The sequence below is a fragment of the Sceloporus occidentalis genome, unplaced genomic scaffold (assembly GCF_023333645.1).
Source record: "Sceloporus occidentalis isolate IW3139 unplaced genomic scaffold, rSceOcc1.0.p SCAF_1, whole genome shotgun sequence".
Classification (NCBI taxonomy): Eukaryota; Metazoa; Chordata; class Lepidosauria; order Squamata; family Phrynosomatidae; genus Sceloporus; species Sceloporus occidentalis.
In genome coordinates, this window is record NW_028316981.1 from 55,333,321 (window position 1) to 55,352,607 (window position 19,287).

Sequence of the window (19,287 nt, forward strand, 5' to 3'; positions counted from 1 at the left end):
GAAAATCATAAGATTTGGGCAAGCCTATAGGGGAGATAAAGGTTTACAGCCTGGCTGGGAATATGTGTTTCATAGCTCATAACCAGCACTTTGAATTGTGCCTGGAAATGGACTGGTTGCTAGTGAAGCTGTTCCAACAAGGAAATTTTACGTTCCCTATAACCAGCCTTGGTCGGCAATCTAGCTGCAGCATTTTGGACCTGCTGAAGTTTCTGAACTGTTTCCAAAAGCATCCCCATGTAGAATGTGTTGTAGTAGTCCACATGGAATGTAATCAAGGCATGTGTTATCATGGTCAGATCTGGCATTTCCAAGAACAGATGAAGCTAGTGCACTAGTTTTAATTTTGCAGAACTGCTCCTAGCCATGGTTGAAACCTGAGTAAAACTGTACACTCCAGTTATGGACTTGAGATTTCAAAGGGGGGGAGGGTTATAATTCCATCTAACATAGGTTGAATCCTTTTTCCCTGATCTGTCTTCTGACTGACCAGGAAGGCTTCTGTGTTTTTGGATTAAGTTTCAGTTTGTTTGCCCTCATCCAGTGCATTAATGTCAACAGATGCTGGTTTAATACTAAAATTGCTTTTTTGGAATTAAATGGAAAGAGGACAGAGAGATGAGCATACTAGACAATGTTTCTCAGAAATTTCATGCATATGTTAAACAACATGGAGGACAAAACTGAATCTTGAGGGTGTTGAACAGGAATCTCCCAGCACCACCTTCTGAGTACACTCCTCCAGACTAGAGCCACAGTAATACAGTGTTTCCAAGTCCCATCCTGAAAAGGTTGACCAGAAGGATGCCATGACTGACGGTATCATCAGCTGTTCAGATCACTCCCCTTGTCTGATTCCTGGCTTAGGTCATCCATCAAGGTGACCAAAGCTGTCTCTTCCATCCCATAACCAGGCCTGAAGCCAGATTGAAATGGATCTTGATAATTCATCCAGGAATATCAGGAGCTGGAAGGCCACAACATGCTCCAGAACCTTGTCCCAAAAAAGGATAATCGAGACTGTTTGATGGAAGATATTGATGAATGTTGTGACTGTGTATGCTTCCCATTCCTCCTCTACTTCTTGGCCGGCTATAGCCAATTAATCATAGTTTTCTATAACATCAAAACCAGAAGCTCTGTTATCACCAATTTTGAAACAAGTCAGTGTGTTAGATAGATTCATATTGTGATTTGAGATCCTGGTTTGTTCTGAACTCATTAACCATACTATCCTGTTTAGAACAGAATGGGAAACCATGATTAATGGAAAAGTAGCTACCTTATCATATCATACCAATGTGAAAAGAGTCAGTATGTTAACAAAGCATCAAGCAAAAGATTCATGCACATCTCAGTTTATTCATTTGGCATATTTACTTCTGACTGGGTCAGTAGAATCATAGAGTTGGAAGAGACCACAAGGGCCACCCAGTCCAGTCCCCTGCCATGCAGGTAATCTTGATTAGCTGCTAATTGATTGCCTGCATTGGAACAAAGCAGCAAGAAGCTTTTGAGTGCACAGATTAGAATCCATCTGAAAATCTCCTATGCAGACCAAAAACTCCATGACCGATATTTGATTATGTTGTCTGCTCCCTTTTGTAGCCTACAAATATGGCATGATAGCAATAGTATTGGATGACTGGAGGAATTGGAGAAAGATTTGTAGTAGCCTAAGACAAGGGATTGTATGGGCTCATAGAACACTTCAGGAGTCCAATTATTGACATTGTGCTGTGCCTTTCAGTTAAGGATAGTGAGATAAGGTTGTCATGGCATATTTCTTAGTTGTGAGTCAAAATGGTTGTTTCATCTATTGTGGAGCACTGCCAACTTTGCATTTTATTTTATTTATCCACAGCCACATGTTTGAATATCATTCATTTAATTATTTGCAAAATTCTGACTTGATTGTACTTCTTTCTTGCAGGTGCCCAGATCATTGACCTGATGATGCTTGTGATAGATGTAACAAAAGGGATGCAGACACAGTCAGCAGAATGCTTAGTGATTGGACAGATTGCATGCCAGAAAATGATAGTGGTTTTGAACAAAATAGATCTTCTCCCAGAGGGTAAACGACAGGCTGCCATTGAGAAGATGACCAAGAAAATGCAGAAGACTTTGGAAAATACTAAGTAAGTTACTGTGCCAAAACTATGTAACATAAACTGGGTTGCTCTCACCTTTTTGTTCCAAAGTGTTTTTGGGAAGATTTTGATTGAAGATCCTTGAGATGTTTTTGTGAATGACTACATGCATGTACATGGGGAAATACATTTTCTGAATGGATCACCCATACAACTTGTCACAAGATACTCTCTGACTTGAAATCAAGGGTTTTAGCTGCATTTCAGCTGATTGGGTATGAACACACTACAACCAAGAAAGAGGAGCAAGTTCGCTCCCCCCCCCCATATATATTTCTGTAATCTAAAAGTTTTACTGGGGAGCTGTAGACAAATAAGAGCTTTTGGATAGTATGTACTTTGTGAATATTAACGGGCAATTATTTTATAGGTCTTGATACTAGAAGTTAGTGCGCAGGGGTTAGTTTGCTATGTTCTGGCACACTAGCATGTAGGAACAAAAATTCCTTTTTCTGTCAGATGCTTTCTTTAGGGCAGGGTGACAGGTGGGGAAGCACAATGGAAAAATTAAGTGTTTTTCACAAGGTCACAGGGTTGAAAGAATGAGAGTAAAACAAAGGAATCATTAGTCTTCACCTGCTGTATTTAGTTTTTTTTCTCTGTCAAGTTCAGAAGGTTGCAGCAGAAGCAACTAGGGTATATGTTTTGAAAACAGAATGTTTGACAAGTACAAGAGGACAAAAAAAAAAAAAAGCCAGCCAAACTGTCTTATGTCTTACTCTGATTGCAGGATAGTGTCTTTTTGTTCAACTGAACAATCTGAAGTATCTAACTTTTATCAGTCTCCCTGTTCTTTTTTGCTCTGTTTTCTTTTTGATCAGTACACTATAAAGGTCATTGAGTGAAATTTCTCCTTGTACATTCGATAGAGGCAAAATCACATCTTTTATAACTCTCCTTCAAGATATTTGTTGGAGGACAAATAAATATAAATAAAATGGGTTTTTGTTAACCTGTTGTTTTTTAAGCTTTTCTCTCTCTTGTTCTTTGGAAGTAAATACCTGCAACTTTGCTGTGAGGAGTCTTTAAAATTGCAAAGCTCTAGTTTCTGACTGACACCAAATGCCTGATAAAGAATTATATAATTTTGTCTGCTTGTAAAATCAGCTAGGTAATACAATATCACTGACTTCAGTGTTGTGCGAGAATGTGCTTTCAATAATAAAGTTTGTGGGATTGTAAAAACTATGCAAAATTATTATTTTATAACAAAATGAACCGAAGGATTTCCTGAAATGTTATTTACTTGCTAGAAAGTTCAGTTTACAGTACATCTGTGATGCACCTGTTATGTTGGAGCATAATGGCAACAGATGTTCAGTTAAGAGGAATATTCAGGTGAGATGCACTTGTGGAGCTGAAGCCTCTTAATTAAGTTTATCTTTAGTCTCGATGGCTGTGGCCAAAAAATGGAAAAATATTTTTGCACTTTTATGTGTGTCGAGATTATCACTACTACTTGACATCAGGCTAAATATGAAGCCTTGTTATAAATCAAGAGAAAATGACCACTCTATAGAGACATGTTGCATGATCTTCAGCATCTAGTAGCCTGAAGAATTTGTCTTTAGGTTCCTGACTGTAAGGTCGACCAAAGCTGTAAATACACATCATGGATATAAATGTCATTTTAAAAGTCCTTTCACCTCCTTCTCTACTAAACCATTGTATCCATTTGAACACCGTAATTTTTCAGAAGCCATGTAATCAGGCCTTCCAGCATATTTTGGAAGGTAAAGAACAAGTGTTGTTCAATGGAAGAAGAGCCTATAAATTAGAATGATTGATCTTCCTTCAGCTATTGAAACAGAGGATCGTTCATTCTCATATTTTTTCACGTGACCTCCATCTGTATGATTTAGCATACACTGCAGTTGTATCATAGCGTTTTCATTAAATAATGCAAATTTGTGTTTAAATGCAAATTAACTGATTCTCCCTTTCACTTTCCAAAAATCAACTTCTGGACTTTATGTATGTTACGAATTTCTAAAACACTCCCGCTTCTTGGTGTCAGGGATTCAGGAAATATTTTATCAGTGCTCCAACCACACTTCTATCCAAGATGGTGTAGGTGGTATTGAAGATGGTACTGCTTTTACTTTTGGCAGGTCTTTCAGCAATCACTCTGAAGCTACCTTATCCAGAATAGATTAGGACTTTATGACTACCATAAGAATCAAAAGCTTGGTGTTACATAGATTTGACTAGTGGTTAGGTCTTAGATGTCTGTTCGTTCTGGATTTATGCTGTATGTGTTCCAAAATGTTCTCAGCCAAGCTGTTTGGTTGTCAATGCTGTGCATCCTCAATTTAATTTGTCATGAACTGAGGATGATAAAAATGGCACGTTTGATATCTGTGGGCCATATTCCCCCATGAGTACCTTGTGAATGGATAAGGGCAGAATGGAGCAAGGGGGGCATGATTTAAAAGCTGTACTTTTATCTTTTTGAACCTCCTATTTTTGTTCATCATGTTATAACACTAATTATCTGAGATTATATATATATATATATATATATATATATATATCTCAGATAATTAGTATATTAGTGTGTGTGTGTGTAGAGAGAGAGAGAGAGAGAGAGAATAGATTGCCTTGTTAAGTTATATGCTGGGTTATATCGTCTTGAGGGTATGTGCATTCCTTTAGAGCAACCTTTCTCAACTTTTTTGCCCTTGATAAAATTTTCAGGTCTCCAGGAATATATCTGCAGATCCAGAAGATATTTTTCCCCATTCACAATCTCTTGCAGAACTCTTAGTGATGTCTCATGTAATTGAAGGGTTCCCGGAAACTCTGGTTGAGAAATTCTGCTTTATAGTATGTGGCTCAGATCACTTGTATAGGTAACTTGGATTTATTCTTTTAAGAGCCTGCTCGTTAACTACAAGGCACATCTCTAATTTTTAAAATGATTCTCCTCTCTTTTTGGCTGCTTTTTAGATCAGAATATTGGGTTAAATGGTGCAGGAACGTAGACTAGTTGCCCTTTTGTCCTACAGTTCTATGGCTTTTATAGCTGCCAGTTTGGGTTCTTGTAGTGAACTGCATATATTTCCACACAAAGGGCTTCTTTCTCACTCTTTTTGAATGCTTGTAGGCTCTTATGAATGTATGGGGGCTGCAGATGAATTCAGAAAGGCACTTAAGGACTTCTAGTGAGTTGAACTGATACTTAGTAAGCTATTAGTATGATTAAAAGAGAAATGTTAATAGGAAAACCTAGCATTGGACTAGTTTTATAGCAGAGATGATAACATCTACTAAATGTAGGATTGCATCCTTGCTGGCTGTCTTCAGAAAACTTTGTAAATATTGACAAGGAGTGGTAAAACTGGAAAAGAAGAGATGATGTCTAGTCAGATTGCTTGCACTGAGGACTGATTTTCTTAGTCTATGTACAGATTAGGCAGGTGAAGGATAATATTTTGACATTCATGCTTATATAATAGTTGTGTAGGTGAGAACATGCATTTCAAGTTGCACTTTTTGACATTCCCTACTGAAATCGTTTTAACATAACAGTTAACAGCACAGTAATGATAACATTCAATGTTGGTTTTTGTATCCAGTTAGATCTGTTCAGCTGTAACACTAAATAATTGTTTTATGTTATGTGCCCAACAGCCAGCAACTGGCTTCAGAGCAGGATACGGAGTTGAGTCTCCCATGGTTGCCTTAGTCGATGATCTCCGTCTGAGCATTTTCTATTTTAAGATAACCAGAATTCCTTGTTTTTTATTTTTCATTTCTAAAATTTATGACAATAAACATTTATGACAGTAACTGTTGTTGTTGTTAATTTATATCCTGCCCTTCTCCTAATAATGGGACTCAAGGTAGCTAACAACATATTTAAAAACAATACAGATGGAAAAACTTTGATAAAAGTTATTTAAAATGCAATTAAATAATTAATAAAGCTAAAGCATTAAAATTAAAAACACTAGCATTTCAAAAATTAAACAAAGCATAAACAGCATTTCACATCATTAAAAGCTCATTCCATTCAGTTTCCAAAAGCCTGGTGCACAATAATGTTTTCAGTGGCCCTAGCAAAGGAGATCTAAGGACTGTTCTGAGAAGGTCCTCCCCTTTGGTCCAGTCAAATGAACCTGAGAAGGTGGTGGGCCAGAGAGAAGGGCCCCTCCAGAAGATCTTAGAGCTCTCGTTGGCTGAGAAAGGGTGATATGGCTCTTCAAATAGCCTGTACCCAAGCTGCATGAAGCTTTATAGACCATCATGAGCACTTTGAACTGTGCCCAGAAGTGGACTGGTAGTTAGTGGAGCTGTTGCAATGAGGGAGTTGTGTGCTCCCTGTGGCCAGCCCAAGGCTTTATCTGCACTGCAGAAGTAATTTGATACCGTTTTAACTGTCATGGCTCAGTGCTATAGAATTCTGGGATTTCTAGTTTTGTAAGATATTTAGCCTTCTCTGTCAGAGTTCTGATTCCTCAACAAACTACAAATCCCAGGATTCCACAGCATTGAACCATAGGAGTTAAAGCGGTGTCAAAATGCATTATTTCTGTGGTGAAGATAAAGCTCCAGTTTGCAATGTGCTTGGATCAGTTGAAGTTTCTGAGCACTTTTCAAAGGCAGGCCATATATATTGCATTAGAGTAATCCAAATACAATCAGTAGTAGTAGTAGTAGTAGTAATCATAATGATAATGATAATAACATTATTAAATCTGGAATGACCTGCTGGAGGAGATCCACCACATAACATCTTTAGAGGCCTTTAAGAAGGTAATAAAAATGGTTCTCTTCTGGCAGGCCTTCCCTAACTGACCTCCTCGTAATGTTTACTCTCCAGTTGCATAACCTTTCCCACCGGACTGTGATCGTGATTGATTTTATTGGGAGCATTTTATTGGGAATTGTTGTTTTAATGTTATTTTAGGGTGGGAGGGAGTTTTAGGGTGTTTTTGCTATGTTTTTACTTGTGACTTGCTGTGTAGCATTTTTATTGTTCTTTTGTTTGTTGTTACCCGCCTCGATCGAATACAGTGAGAGGCGGGATACAAATTTATTTATTTATTTATTTATTTATTTATTTATTTCTTACCCATTTCTCCCCATGGATCGATGTGAACAATAAAAATAACAAACAGATAAACAACATCAGTTAAAACACAACAGTTAAAATACATATCAATTTAAAATGACAAATAACATATGCACATATTAAAATGATCCACATTTTAAATTCACCATTTAAATTTCACAATTTAACCAAAGAATATGTTACTATGGCCAGATCCAACTACTCCAGGAAGAGGCACAGTTGGCGTACTAGCTTTAACTGTGCAAATACACTCTTGTCACTACTGAAACCTGGGCTTTTAAGGCTCAGGATTGAATCTAGAAGTTCTCCAGACTGCAAACCTATGTTTTCAGGGGGAGTGTAACCCTAGCTAACACAGGCTGAATCCCTATTCCCAAATTTGTCTTTGAACTGACCAGGATCATCTCTGTTATGTTTAGAATACTGCATCCAGTTCTGGGCACCACAATTCAGAAATGATGTTGACAAGCTGGAGAGTGTCCAGAGGAGGTCAACCAAAATGGTAAAAGGTCTGGAACCATGCCTTATGAGCTGGGTATGTTTAGCCTGGAGAAGAGATGGTTAAGAGGTTAACATGATAGGCCTGTTCAAATATTGAAGGGATGTCACAGTGAGGATGGAGCAAGCTTGTTTTCTGCTGCTCCCGGGACCAGGACATGGAGCAATGAGCTCAAGCTGCAGGAAAAGCGATTCCACCCCAACTTTAGGAGACACTTCCTCACAGTAAGAACTGTTGGACAATGAAATATGCTGTCTTGATATGTGGTGGAGTCTCCTTCTTTGGAGGTTTTTAAACAGAGGATGGATGGTTATCTGTCAGGGGTGCTTTGATGGGATATTCCTGCATGGCAGGGGGTTGGACTGGATGACCCCTGAAGTATCTTCCAGTTCTATGAGTCTATGGATTAAGCTTCAATTTTTTTTGGCCTCATCTATTCCATTACAGCTGCCAGGCACTGGGTTTAGCGTAGCATAAACTAGCACTTGAATGACGTGATATCCTTTCTCTGTGGCAAACTTGTAATTATTATGTAACATAATTTTAACTTTTATTGGGAATGGGAGTTATTATAAGAAACTCATTAGTTACTACCAAACTCAGCTGGAGGGTTGCTGTAGTAAGCTATATGTGTAGTGCTAAACTGTAGTTCTATCGCTGTTGTAGGCTCCAGAGAAAGACAACATTCTCTTCTCCAATTTTGTGATCTGTTTGACTTCCAGATTTATTTTATAGCAATTCTCATGGGCCAAATAGTCAACAGTACAACATTTTAAAAGAAAAATCCAGAAGCAGTAAATTAACTGCTGCTTCCATTTTGTGGACTGAGGAGCCAAGAGACTGATTTGTCAGAAGTTTCCATTATTTCCATAATATGAAAGTTCTTCTATAAGACTGCAAAACTATACATTTTTGCCCACTTTTTTTTTAAAAAAAGAATCGCATTCTATCTACTTTCTAATTCACTTTGTTTTTTGAAAAGCTTTAGTACCTTAGAGAGACCAGGGATGAAAACATCTGCAGCTGTCAGGAGCAGACAGAAATTCTGTGAGACACAAGGTTAAAATAAGTAATGTGAGACTTTATTCTTGTGCTTCATTTGTTCTTCGTGTTACTACTGGTATAGGTTTGGGACACATGTAGTTCTTTCCCTAATTCTTAGTATGTGGTTATGCTTTGGATCAGAGGCATTTTTGTTTTAATTGTAAGTTACCTTGAAGGCCTCATTTGGATGAAAAGGAAACTCTTCAGTCTATAAACCAGGAAACAAAGAATAAATACACAGACAAGTAGTACTCTTTTTCCTTGCTGATACTTTCACAGTGTTTCAGAACAGCTGCTTTAATTATACTTATACCTATGCAGAGTTCTGTGTCTCTGGCATATTAGTGATTGTAGAAAAAGATTGTTTGTACCCAAGTTCTACTGTATGTAAATACATTTGAAAGAGCAATACACAATGTTTCTGAGCCTTGCCACTGGAAAACAAAACACTCTAATACAACATTAATTTATATGTATTAGTGGGAGATTGCCCAAAAGTATTTGGATAAAAATAATTGAATTTTCAGAAGCTTTATGGCTAATCACTAGAATTCTCAGTACACATTTTTATCATCCTTTGTCCCTGGGTACCGTAGGCTTATGGCACATACACAGAGAAAATACCTTGTATATAGGATTAGTGTTAGATAACTTCGTTGGAAGGGCAACACACTTGAGTTGTGATCCCAGTGGAGTATGCGTTAGAACAGCTTTGAGAATCAAACTTCCCAGGAACATTCTTGTGTCAAAAAGTTCCTTTCCCGAGAGTCTGGTCTTTTGAGATGAAAATCTAAGACTTTTAAGTCTGGGGGTAGGGGTGGGGGAAGGCAGGGGACATACCTTTGAGAAATTACTTTCCAGTTTTTGTTACATGATTCAAGCTGAATGCTCTCTACAACTGAGCATTTAATATATTTGAAACTTTCCCCCTCCTTTTCTTTTGTACCATGGAAGAAGGTAGTTGGGGACTAGCTATTCTTCCCTTACCAGATCCTGACAGCATGATGGTTTACCTTCTTCAGAAGAAAGAAACTCCAAAATAGCCTCAGTGTAGACAGTATTGACAGTTCCTGTGGCTGATGCTCTGTGTTGCAAATGCCTAGATAGAACTGCTGTGCATTGTTCACAAAGCCTGGAAAATGAGTCAAGGTTGAATGTGTGACTTATGGAGGATGCTAGTACAAAGTTCCTATCTTCCAACAAGAAGTAATGACTGTGAAGATGCTATAGCAGAATAAGAGAGGACACATAAAAAGTCTGACTCACTGGAAACAGATTCTTTATCTATCTTGCTGGAAGATGAAAAGTTTGTACTAGCATCCTAGCAGTAAGCCATCTTATTGTCACCCCTAATCTGCTTGCTTATTATGATCCCCAAACACTGGGACTCCCACTGTCCTAGGACCACATCCAACCCAGCCAGATATAGGATTCTTGGAACCGCAGTGTAAGTTTAACAACCTCAAGGTTCTCTCAGCCAACAACAACAACAGTAACCAAAACAACAACATATACTGGAAGCCTGTTCTTTATATCTTGATTTCAGTAAGGCCTTTGACAGGGTTCCCCATGACATTCTTGCAAACAAGCTTGTAAAATGTGGGCTAGACAAGGCAACTGTTACGTGGATTTGTAATTGGTTGACCGGACGAACCCAAAGGGTGCTCAACAATGGCACCTTTTCATCCTGGAGAGAAGTGACCAGTGGGGTCCCACAGGGGTCTGTCCTGGGCCCAGTGCTATTCAACATCTTTATCAATGACCTGGATGACAGAATTGGGAGCATACTTATCAAATTTGCAGATGACACCAAATTAGGAGGAATAGCTAATACTCCAGAGGACAGGATCAAAATTCAAAATGACCTGAATAGACTAGAAAGCTGGGCCACAGCTAACAAAATGAACTTCAGCAGGGAGAAATGTAAGGTACTGCACTTAGGGCGAAAAAATGGAATGCACAGATATAGGATGGGGGACACCTGGCTTAAGGAGACAACATGTGAAAGGGATCTAGGAGTCCAAGTAGACCACAAGTTGAACATGAGTCAACAGTGCGATGCGGCAGCTAACAAGGCCAATGCGATTTTAGGCTGCATCAATAGAAGTATAGTGTCTAGATCAAGGGAAGTAATAGTGCCACTCTATTCTGCCTTGGTCAGGCCCCACCTGGAATATTGTGTCCAGTTCTGGGCCCCACAATTCAAAAAGGACATTGAGAAACTAGCGTGTCCAAAGGAGGGCGACTAAAATGGTGAAAGGTCTGGAAACCATGCCCTACGAGGAACGACTTAGGGAGCTGGGGATGTTTAGCCTGGAGAAAAGAAGGTTAAGGGGTGATGTGATAGCTCTGTTTAAATATTTGAAAGGATGTCATATTGAGGAGGGAGCCAGCTTGTTTTCTGCTGCTCCAGAGACTAGGACCCGGAGCAATGGATGCAAGCTGTAGGAAAAGAGATTCAACCTCAACATTAGGAGGAACTTCCTGACAGTAAGGGCTGTTCGACAGTGGAACACACTTCCTCGGAGTGTAGTGGAGTCTCCCTCCTTGGAGGTCTTCAAACGGAGGCAGGATGGCCATCTGTCGGGGATGCTTTGATTTGGATTTCCTGCATGGACTGGATGGCCCTTGTGGTCTCTTCCAACTCTATGATTCTATGATTCTATGTTCTTGGTTACAATTTAGTTTCCTGAGAATTTCACCTTGTGGAAAAAGAAGTGTTTAATTTATAATTTTGAATTCTCAATTGTAGAAAAATGATGACATTGCTCTTTTTTTGAGAAAGAGAGAGAAAACTTCAGGAAAGTTTAGAGAAAAGGGACCATAGCTCATTGGTAGAGCATGTGCTTTGATTTCATAAGGTACTGGCTTCAGTCCATTGCATCTTCAGTGAAGTGGCCTCTCCTTCAGATCATGAAGAGTGGCTGCTCGTAACAGCTAAAATAGATGGATAAATGCTGTCAGCAGTTTCCTATGATTTCTACATTTTGTCATTAGCCAGAAATTAGAAATGTCATTCTATCACAGGCTGTTTATTAAAAACCAGCTGCCCAAGTCCTCCTCTCCCTCATATTCCTTATCTTTGTGTTCCTCATTCTAGAATGTATCAAGCATCCTAACTTTCTTAAATGTTTAAAAAATAATATGGAAGCAACTTAAATCCAGCAGATTAAACATATACAATGCAATCAGGGAAACAGTATCAAGGTGGTGACAGTGGTGCAGAACAAATTGCTGTACTGCATCCACGCACCATTTTACCTGAATGATTTCCCCCAGTCTAATGAGAGATTCCCACCATGGTACTGCCTTTCTCTGGTTGTGGGATTGCATGCTCCCATGACACAAGAGACTATTATGACAATAGCAGTCAGGCTTTTGCTGAGGAGTCAGACTAAATGTGCCAAATGCCTTGATGTGGGGGAAGATATTGTGGGAGGTGACTCTGATGTAAAATCTCAACAAAACAATGACAGTGGAACTTTACTAAATTGACTAAAAAAAGAGGTCTTGCTAGATCACTTCTGTGGTGCCAGAAGGTCAGAGGACACTCAGCCAGCTACTGTGTAAGAATAAAATACATATATGTATAACACTATATGATGACACAACTGGACTCAATCTAAAAGGGACATTCATCTTCTGATATATGCAAGTGTAAAAGAGAAGTCTGAATCTGCACAGCATGTTCAATACAACATGAAATATGAGAAGCATGAATCAGGGGAGGTTTGACAGTGAAATGTAACATATAAACATTGCAATACTTGGTGTGAGTAAGTTAAAGTGGATAGCAACAGGACATCGTTTTTTGTAGGTTTTTCGGGCAATGTGGCCATGTTCTAGAAGAGTTTATTCCTGATGTTTTGCCATAAACTGTGGCTGATGAAACGTCAAGAATAAACTCTTCTAGAACATGGCCGCATAGCCCGAAAAACCCACAAAAATCTATGGATGCCAGCCATGAAAGCCTTCAACTTCACATTAGAAATAGGTCACTTTCACATTTACTATGGAAATGACAATCTAAGAAGAATTGGAGTGACATTAATAGATAGGTAAGATGTAGTAGAAGCAGTAGGGGATATATCTCTTTGAAATGCTGAAGAGATAGGGTGAGTGGGGTGAGGCTCAGTGGGAGGAGACAGAAGAGGCCTCAGGGTTTTTTAAATTAAAATTTTCCCTCCAAAATTTAAAATTTTCTTTGAACACATCACATTTTACCAAATCTTCACTTTGACCATGTGGAACTATGTATATGTAAACATATTTATTCTGGGTGTATGATATTGTATTTTAAATGTATAAATTTAATTTTGCTGGCTGTGTATGTCACAACTATTACCAGAACATTCAGTGATATACAGGAATTATGATTTATGAGTAACACTAGTACAAAAAACTGTATGTGATAGTATGGGAGGAGGTAAATGTGAGTGTGTGTGACACCATGAGTTACTGCACCAGTAACACCAACCTTAGTGATGCCACTGGCAGGACCAGACATTGGTGGAGAATTTGGACTATGATTAAAGGATGAAGCAAGAGATAATATACAGTAGTTTATTTTCCCCCTCTGAATCATTTCAAGAATTGTGTGGGCTTTAAATATGTTTTAAAAGTAAAATCAATTGGTTTCACAGAAGGAATTCTTTGTTGTCAGGTTTCACGGATGTCCTATAGTTTCTGTTGCTGCAAAACCTGGAGGACCAGAAGCCCCAGAAACTGTGGCTCCAGTAGGAGTTTCTGAACTAATTGAGGTATGTGTCTGACAGTTAAAGTCTGTTTGCATGATAGAAATTTTCATACGTGAAGGGCAGCATTTGATGTGTCTTTAAAAGTTTCACCTGGAGGGAAAGTTTGAAGTAGTGTTTTGCAAACAGAATGGGGGAAAGCTTTGTGTTAGTGGGCTTACATAGTCCTGTTAATATTAACCCCTGTGTGCCAGTTAATGGCATCTCAACTTTGTGTCCATCCATTACAAGCAAATTAAGCCACAAAAGTCCCCTGCATATTTGCATACTTGTTCACACATGTTCCACATCAGGGTCTGAATGTAGGGTCACTGTACTAAGGGTTCATGTGGGTTCAATCATCATTGCACATGAGAGTTGCCATGCACTTTTGAAAAGATGGAACTCTGCATAAATACATATTGATTTTAAAAAAGCTGTGTTAGAATGAAAAAAATTGATCATTTGTTGTTGTTCACTAAGGTTACAACATGCATACCTGGGTGTAAATCCAACTGAACTTAGTGCGATTTGCTACAATTACTCCAGTAAATTATTTGAATCAATAATTTAAGCAAGAATCACTGTAAAAAAACAACAACAAAAATCTCTTATTTTGAGACAGTGCTCTGGTGCTTTTGCTGGTTTCAGTTTTGAAACTCAATCTATAGCTCTTAGATATTTTCACAGGAAAGGCATCCCATGCATCCATGGAAATGTGTTAGAATCCTGTTAGTATTCTACCAGATAGTGTTTAGTGTTGAGGTATAGTAGTTGGGGATGATGGGGCTTTAGCTGCAGTTAGGAATGTAGATAGTGATGTCTAGTGCATAGCAGGGCCAGGTGTCTTATCGGGTGGCCTTGAGGGCCTGGCTCTCATTCCCTGAGCGGGGAATGTGGTTTCAGTTCTGTGGGAGCCAGGAGGGGCTTTGCTTGGCGGGCTTCTGCTTGGGAGGGGATTTTGGCTTTGGGGAATTCTGTTACTTTGTCTGTGGGGAGGTGTGGTTAGTCTCAGCTAAGAAGCTGAGTGAGGCACATGTCTGATTCTTGATCTATCAATAAAGTGCTGTTGATTATATAATCAAACTGACTGATTGATTGTCTGGGATTCTGGGTGCTAACTCTGACAAAATGTAACTACATTTAAATTAAACCACAATTCAAAACTTGAGCAGCATCTTTCATAAGCGCCCTGGTCCAGCCAGCAGAAGAAGAAATGTCTGAATTGATTGGGGAGTTTTTCTTCATGAAATGTCTCCTAGAATCTCAGTTTATAATTTTATCATTCTAGATTGTTGCCTTTTAAAGAACAGGTCTTCAGAAGGCATTGATGTAACCTTAAAGCAAATAATATAAAATGTAAATATTAGAAGGGATTCAAATCTAATCATAGTTATAAAGCAAATACAGATGGGTTGTTGTTTTTTTGCTGAATTTGCTGGACAGTCTGAAATTCTTCTTATCAGAGAGCAGAACCAAATATCGCTATTTCTGTCCCTCCCTTCTCCCCATTGCAGTTTTCTAAATTAGCCCTGCTAGTGTTAGCAATTTAATTTGCAATGTCTTGTATAGACTTCCAGTTCAGGCCTATAGGCATCTATTCACAGACATGTTAGCCAAATGGTAAGCGTCCTGGAAGGGTATCCATAATCAGTATTTAATATGGGAATTTTATTAGCTCACTTACAGCAGCCAAGAAGGCTTGGGCAACTAAAAGCTAGAATCAAGCCTGTGTATATTGGTTCCAAGAAACAACTCCAGAGTGCAAGTCCAAAATAGTTTTATTTGCAAATCAAGGGGAATCACCATTCATACAGTATCACTCACTCATACACACAGCCAAGAACTAACAATATAAAAGGTGATAGCAGATAGTGGCTGAAGGGGCTGCAGTGGGTGTACTGATTCCAGAAGAAGAGCTCCAGTTGGGGGGACACTGTGAAGTAAAATGGCTCAGCAGCAGCCTGTGGATCGTAGAGTGGCCAGCAGTGCTGTGAAGTCAAGCAAGAAACTGACAGAGAGTGTGTTTGAACTCAAGTGTGACTGAAGTGTGGAGTGCCTGAGCAGGCATATTTATAGGGCAAAACATGTCCTAGGTGGATTTTGGGATTAAAATGAAGTTTTCAGGAGAGAAGAATGAGAAGGGATCTTGTGAATGGCTGGACAACCAGTGCAAATGTCTCTGGACAATGGGGTTTCACTTCTAGAGAGAAGTATTCTTGGATTTTTGTTCATTTGTAAACGCCAGGTCTATCACCCACCATCACTCCCATAAATGAAGGGATTATGCAGATTCTGATCTTGATTGATGTGTATGTGCTCTTGAGCTTCCCCCATGCGGAGACTCCCAGAGATCCAAATATGGCCACAAATCTCCTTATATGGTGTGGTTAGTTACTTGCACTGGGCATGCCCTCTTGGCTACATGCCTCAAGCATCCTGTTTGATATCAACTTGATATTGAGAAAGAAAAGGGGTGCAAAGGGCCAGACCGTGGGGTAACAAACACATTACTGAAGCCAAAAAGTAGTGGCTACCTTAAGACTTCAATTTGTCCTTGGAAGTGCAAGCTCCATAGGTAAGAGATCAAGTCCTATTGTCAGGAACTGCCCACTCCCTTTGGTTCAGTAAACCAGTCTTCTGTATTCCAACAGCAAACACTTCCTTGGAGTGTGGTGGAGCCTCCTTCTTTGGAGGTCTTTAAACAGAGGCTGGATAGCCATTTGTCAGGGATGCTTTGATTGTGAGTTCCTGCATGGCGTGAGGTTGGACTGGATGGCCCTTGTGGTTAGTAGCCAACTCTATGATTCCATGATTCTGTGATTTCAGTAATCAGAGACGTTAACAGCATGTCCTTCCTTTTCCCAGAGGATGCAAGCTGTGTGCTGAAGTGTTTGCATGGCTTTTGGCAGGATGTTTGTCTGTGACATTGCTTTGCTAAGCAAGCCAATTGTAATATATCAAATCTTTGAGGCAGAATATTGAATCCTGTTGCTGCTGCTAAGTGTGCATCTCTTGGGCAGCATGCACTGCTTAATTGACATTGTCCTGTTTCAACTTTCCTGCAGCACTCCTGGAGGGAAGGAAAGTTTTGGTGGTAAAATCTACTTTTCCTTCCATTTTATTTTCATGATTGATGTGATATTTCATCAAGAAGTAGGGCTTATTTTGCTTTCCTTTTAGGTACTGAAGTCAGAGGCTTACTTGCCAAATAGAGATCCCTCAGGACCTTTCCTCATGGCTGTTGACCACTGCTTCTCCATTAAAGGTCAAGGCACTGTGATGACAGGAACTATTCTTTCGGGTTCTGTCAGTGTTGGGGACAATGTGGAGATTCCTGCGCTGAAGGTTAGTCGATCATTTTTAACTCTAACATCTTCATTAAAAAGAGTGAAAGAGAAATTAAGACTGAAATTAAGACTTTCTTTGGTCCCCTTGCCCCACTATGTCCATTTGGTTTTCAGTATAGTTAAATTAGTCTGAAGTGGTTTGCTTGTTTGGAAAATAACCATCCTTTAGAAAATGCTATACAGTAGCGTGCAACTCAAATATAGTGTTCTAAACCCAATTGCTTTTATCCAGCTATATAGACCATTGTATCAATGAGACCTACGCCCTTTGGCAATTGATGCAGTGAGTGTACTTTAGTGGGGGTAGCAATTTGATTTCAATCATAATTGTTAAATAAAGTAATTTGAAAGGGTGATGGAAGCCAGAGGCTGATTTTTTTAAAGGGAGTGTGGCTAAGAAATAAAGAGAGAATATTTTTGGATAGACAGGCAGCCAACCAGTCTTGCCACATCTTAGCAATAGGGAAAAAGTGAGAAGAGAATATGTTTAGGACATATTATTAATGCCACTAATGGACTTTTAAAATCTGGCTTTGGTAAGATGATGTGTCCTGTTCCTGGATTCTGTCAAAATATTAGAAATACTTAAAAGATTTTTCCAGGCAATATTATTATGACAGAGAAAGCAGAAGAATAATACCTGCTGTTCGGCTCACCTTTCCTAAGAAAGGTTCTGACTCTCTTCCTTGGGGGTGGCTTTAAGAAAGTAAACAGTAAGCTGTTGGTGGTATAAATCTTGTGACATAAGTCTGTGAAAGTTTCTAAAACAAACTTGTGCATTATTCTTCTGGATAATTCAAATAGTATGTGTTCTAAAATTCATGGAGAAGTATGTTAGTTGATATTAACAGGTTTACAAATGTAATATTTCAGTCTTTGACCATGTTGATGGATATGGAAGAAATTAATATCTAAACCTGAATTGAAGGATTCCCATGTATTCAATTAAAAGCCTGATTAGCTTTTCATATTTTGAAACAGCTAAATGCTATGCAGCTTTCTCAAAAGTAAATTCCACTATGTTCAGCGGCATTTATTCCCATCAAAGTGGTCTTGTGATTGCAGCTTTGGACATACATGTTTACCTCAGATAAAGAAGGAAATGTTTTCCTGGGCATTACTTTTTTTAAAACAGAAAATTTGATACCAGAGGCAGAAGTAACATGGAAAGAATAGGGATACACCACAAAAAAGAACTGTTTAACATGTTTCAGTGTTAGCATTTTATTAAAAACTAATATTCTCCATGTATAAAATCACATAACCACATCAGGTGAATTTTCCTAAATAAAAACATTTTGAACATTTTAGGCACCACTTAAAGGCTACTTCAAAAATGTGTCCAGGGATTACTCTTTTTTTTCAAACTACCCTCCACTTTTCTTAGGATTTCCATTTTTCAGACCATATTAGTTGTACCTGGTGAGTCAGGCTTATCTGCTGTCTCCTTTTCTCTCTGTTCAGCTGTTCATGCATGCTTATTAAGGGATTCTGGAGGTAGCTGCTATTTACCTTGCCTGTTATATGGAAGCATACTTAGCTACAGTACATTTAGCTAGAGCAGAATCTCATTCTTTCCCACATCAACCTTTGTTTACTGCATTGCTTACTGTAGTCACATTACTGCAACCCAAACCAAAAGTCTGTATTTCTTCTGACCTCCTTCACCATCCTCCTAATGCTGCTTAAAATTTCTAGCTAGACTGAGGATGAGAAGGAAGAGAGAGAGAGAGCCCCTTAGTAACATAAAAAGCCATTATATAAAAAAGGAGCTTCACTGTTAGCATTTTTAAAGATGGTCCATGTGAACAACAATATGAGAGAAATATATGATAAAATCATAAACAAGTAATAAATAATAAAACTAGCAAAATCTAACCTTCTTTTGGCAATATTTCTTCATTGTCAAGTCATGTTCACTTTATGAAATTGAACAAAACTATCAAATAATTTTAAATTTTATTGTTATATTTTAAGTTTATGTCTTGCTTTTGTTGCATATGGCTATCCTTCTGATTGCATCTCCACATAGAGAAAATTAAAAGTTAGCTATATTTTCTGCCCCACTGGTCTGGTTTTTGGAATGTTAGACTAGGATACCTGTGAGAGGTTACACTATTCTCAGGCCTACAAACTAATAGTGGAGACAGTTTTTATAACATACTGTGGATCATGACACTCCTTGACCTTTTTTTGCCCTGACCCTCTGTTAACTGAGATTGACAGCTGGTGCCCACTGGGCACTGGGGACATTGCAAAACAGCTGCTTTCCAAATTCAAGGAACCCTCCCAGCAAATAAAGTAGCATCTCGTACCTATTCTGCTAATAGACTTCGACATCTGTGACCGCTTGAACTTGCACAAAGGAGGGACAGAGCAATTAAAAATAAACAGTGACATTCTCGAACGCCCATACTTTCTGATTGAGGTT

The 19,287-nt window shown here is 38.8% G+C and overlaps 1 protein-coding gene across 3 annotated transcripts in view; it reads left to right on the forward strand.

The window, feature by feature from the left end:
* Positions 1-19,287, forward strand: part of EEFSEC (eukaryotic elongation factor, selenocysteine-tRNA specific) — a 237,741-nt gene that overhangs the window by 74,104 nt on the left and 144,350 nt on the right. For all 3 annotated transcript variants that reach the window (XM_089521452.1, XM_089521460.1, XM_089521443.1), the window contains exons 2-4: positions 1,934-2,141; positions 13,437-13,533; positions 16,690-16,854. In XM_089521452.1, coding sequence (XP_089377578.1) covers positions 1,934-2,141; positions 13,437-13,533; positions 16,690-16,854 — 470 coding nt within the window. The remainder of the gene's footprint in view (positions 1-1,933; positions 2,142-13,436; positions 13,534-16,689; positions 16,855-19,287) is intronic.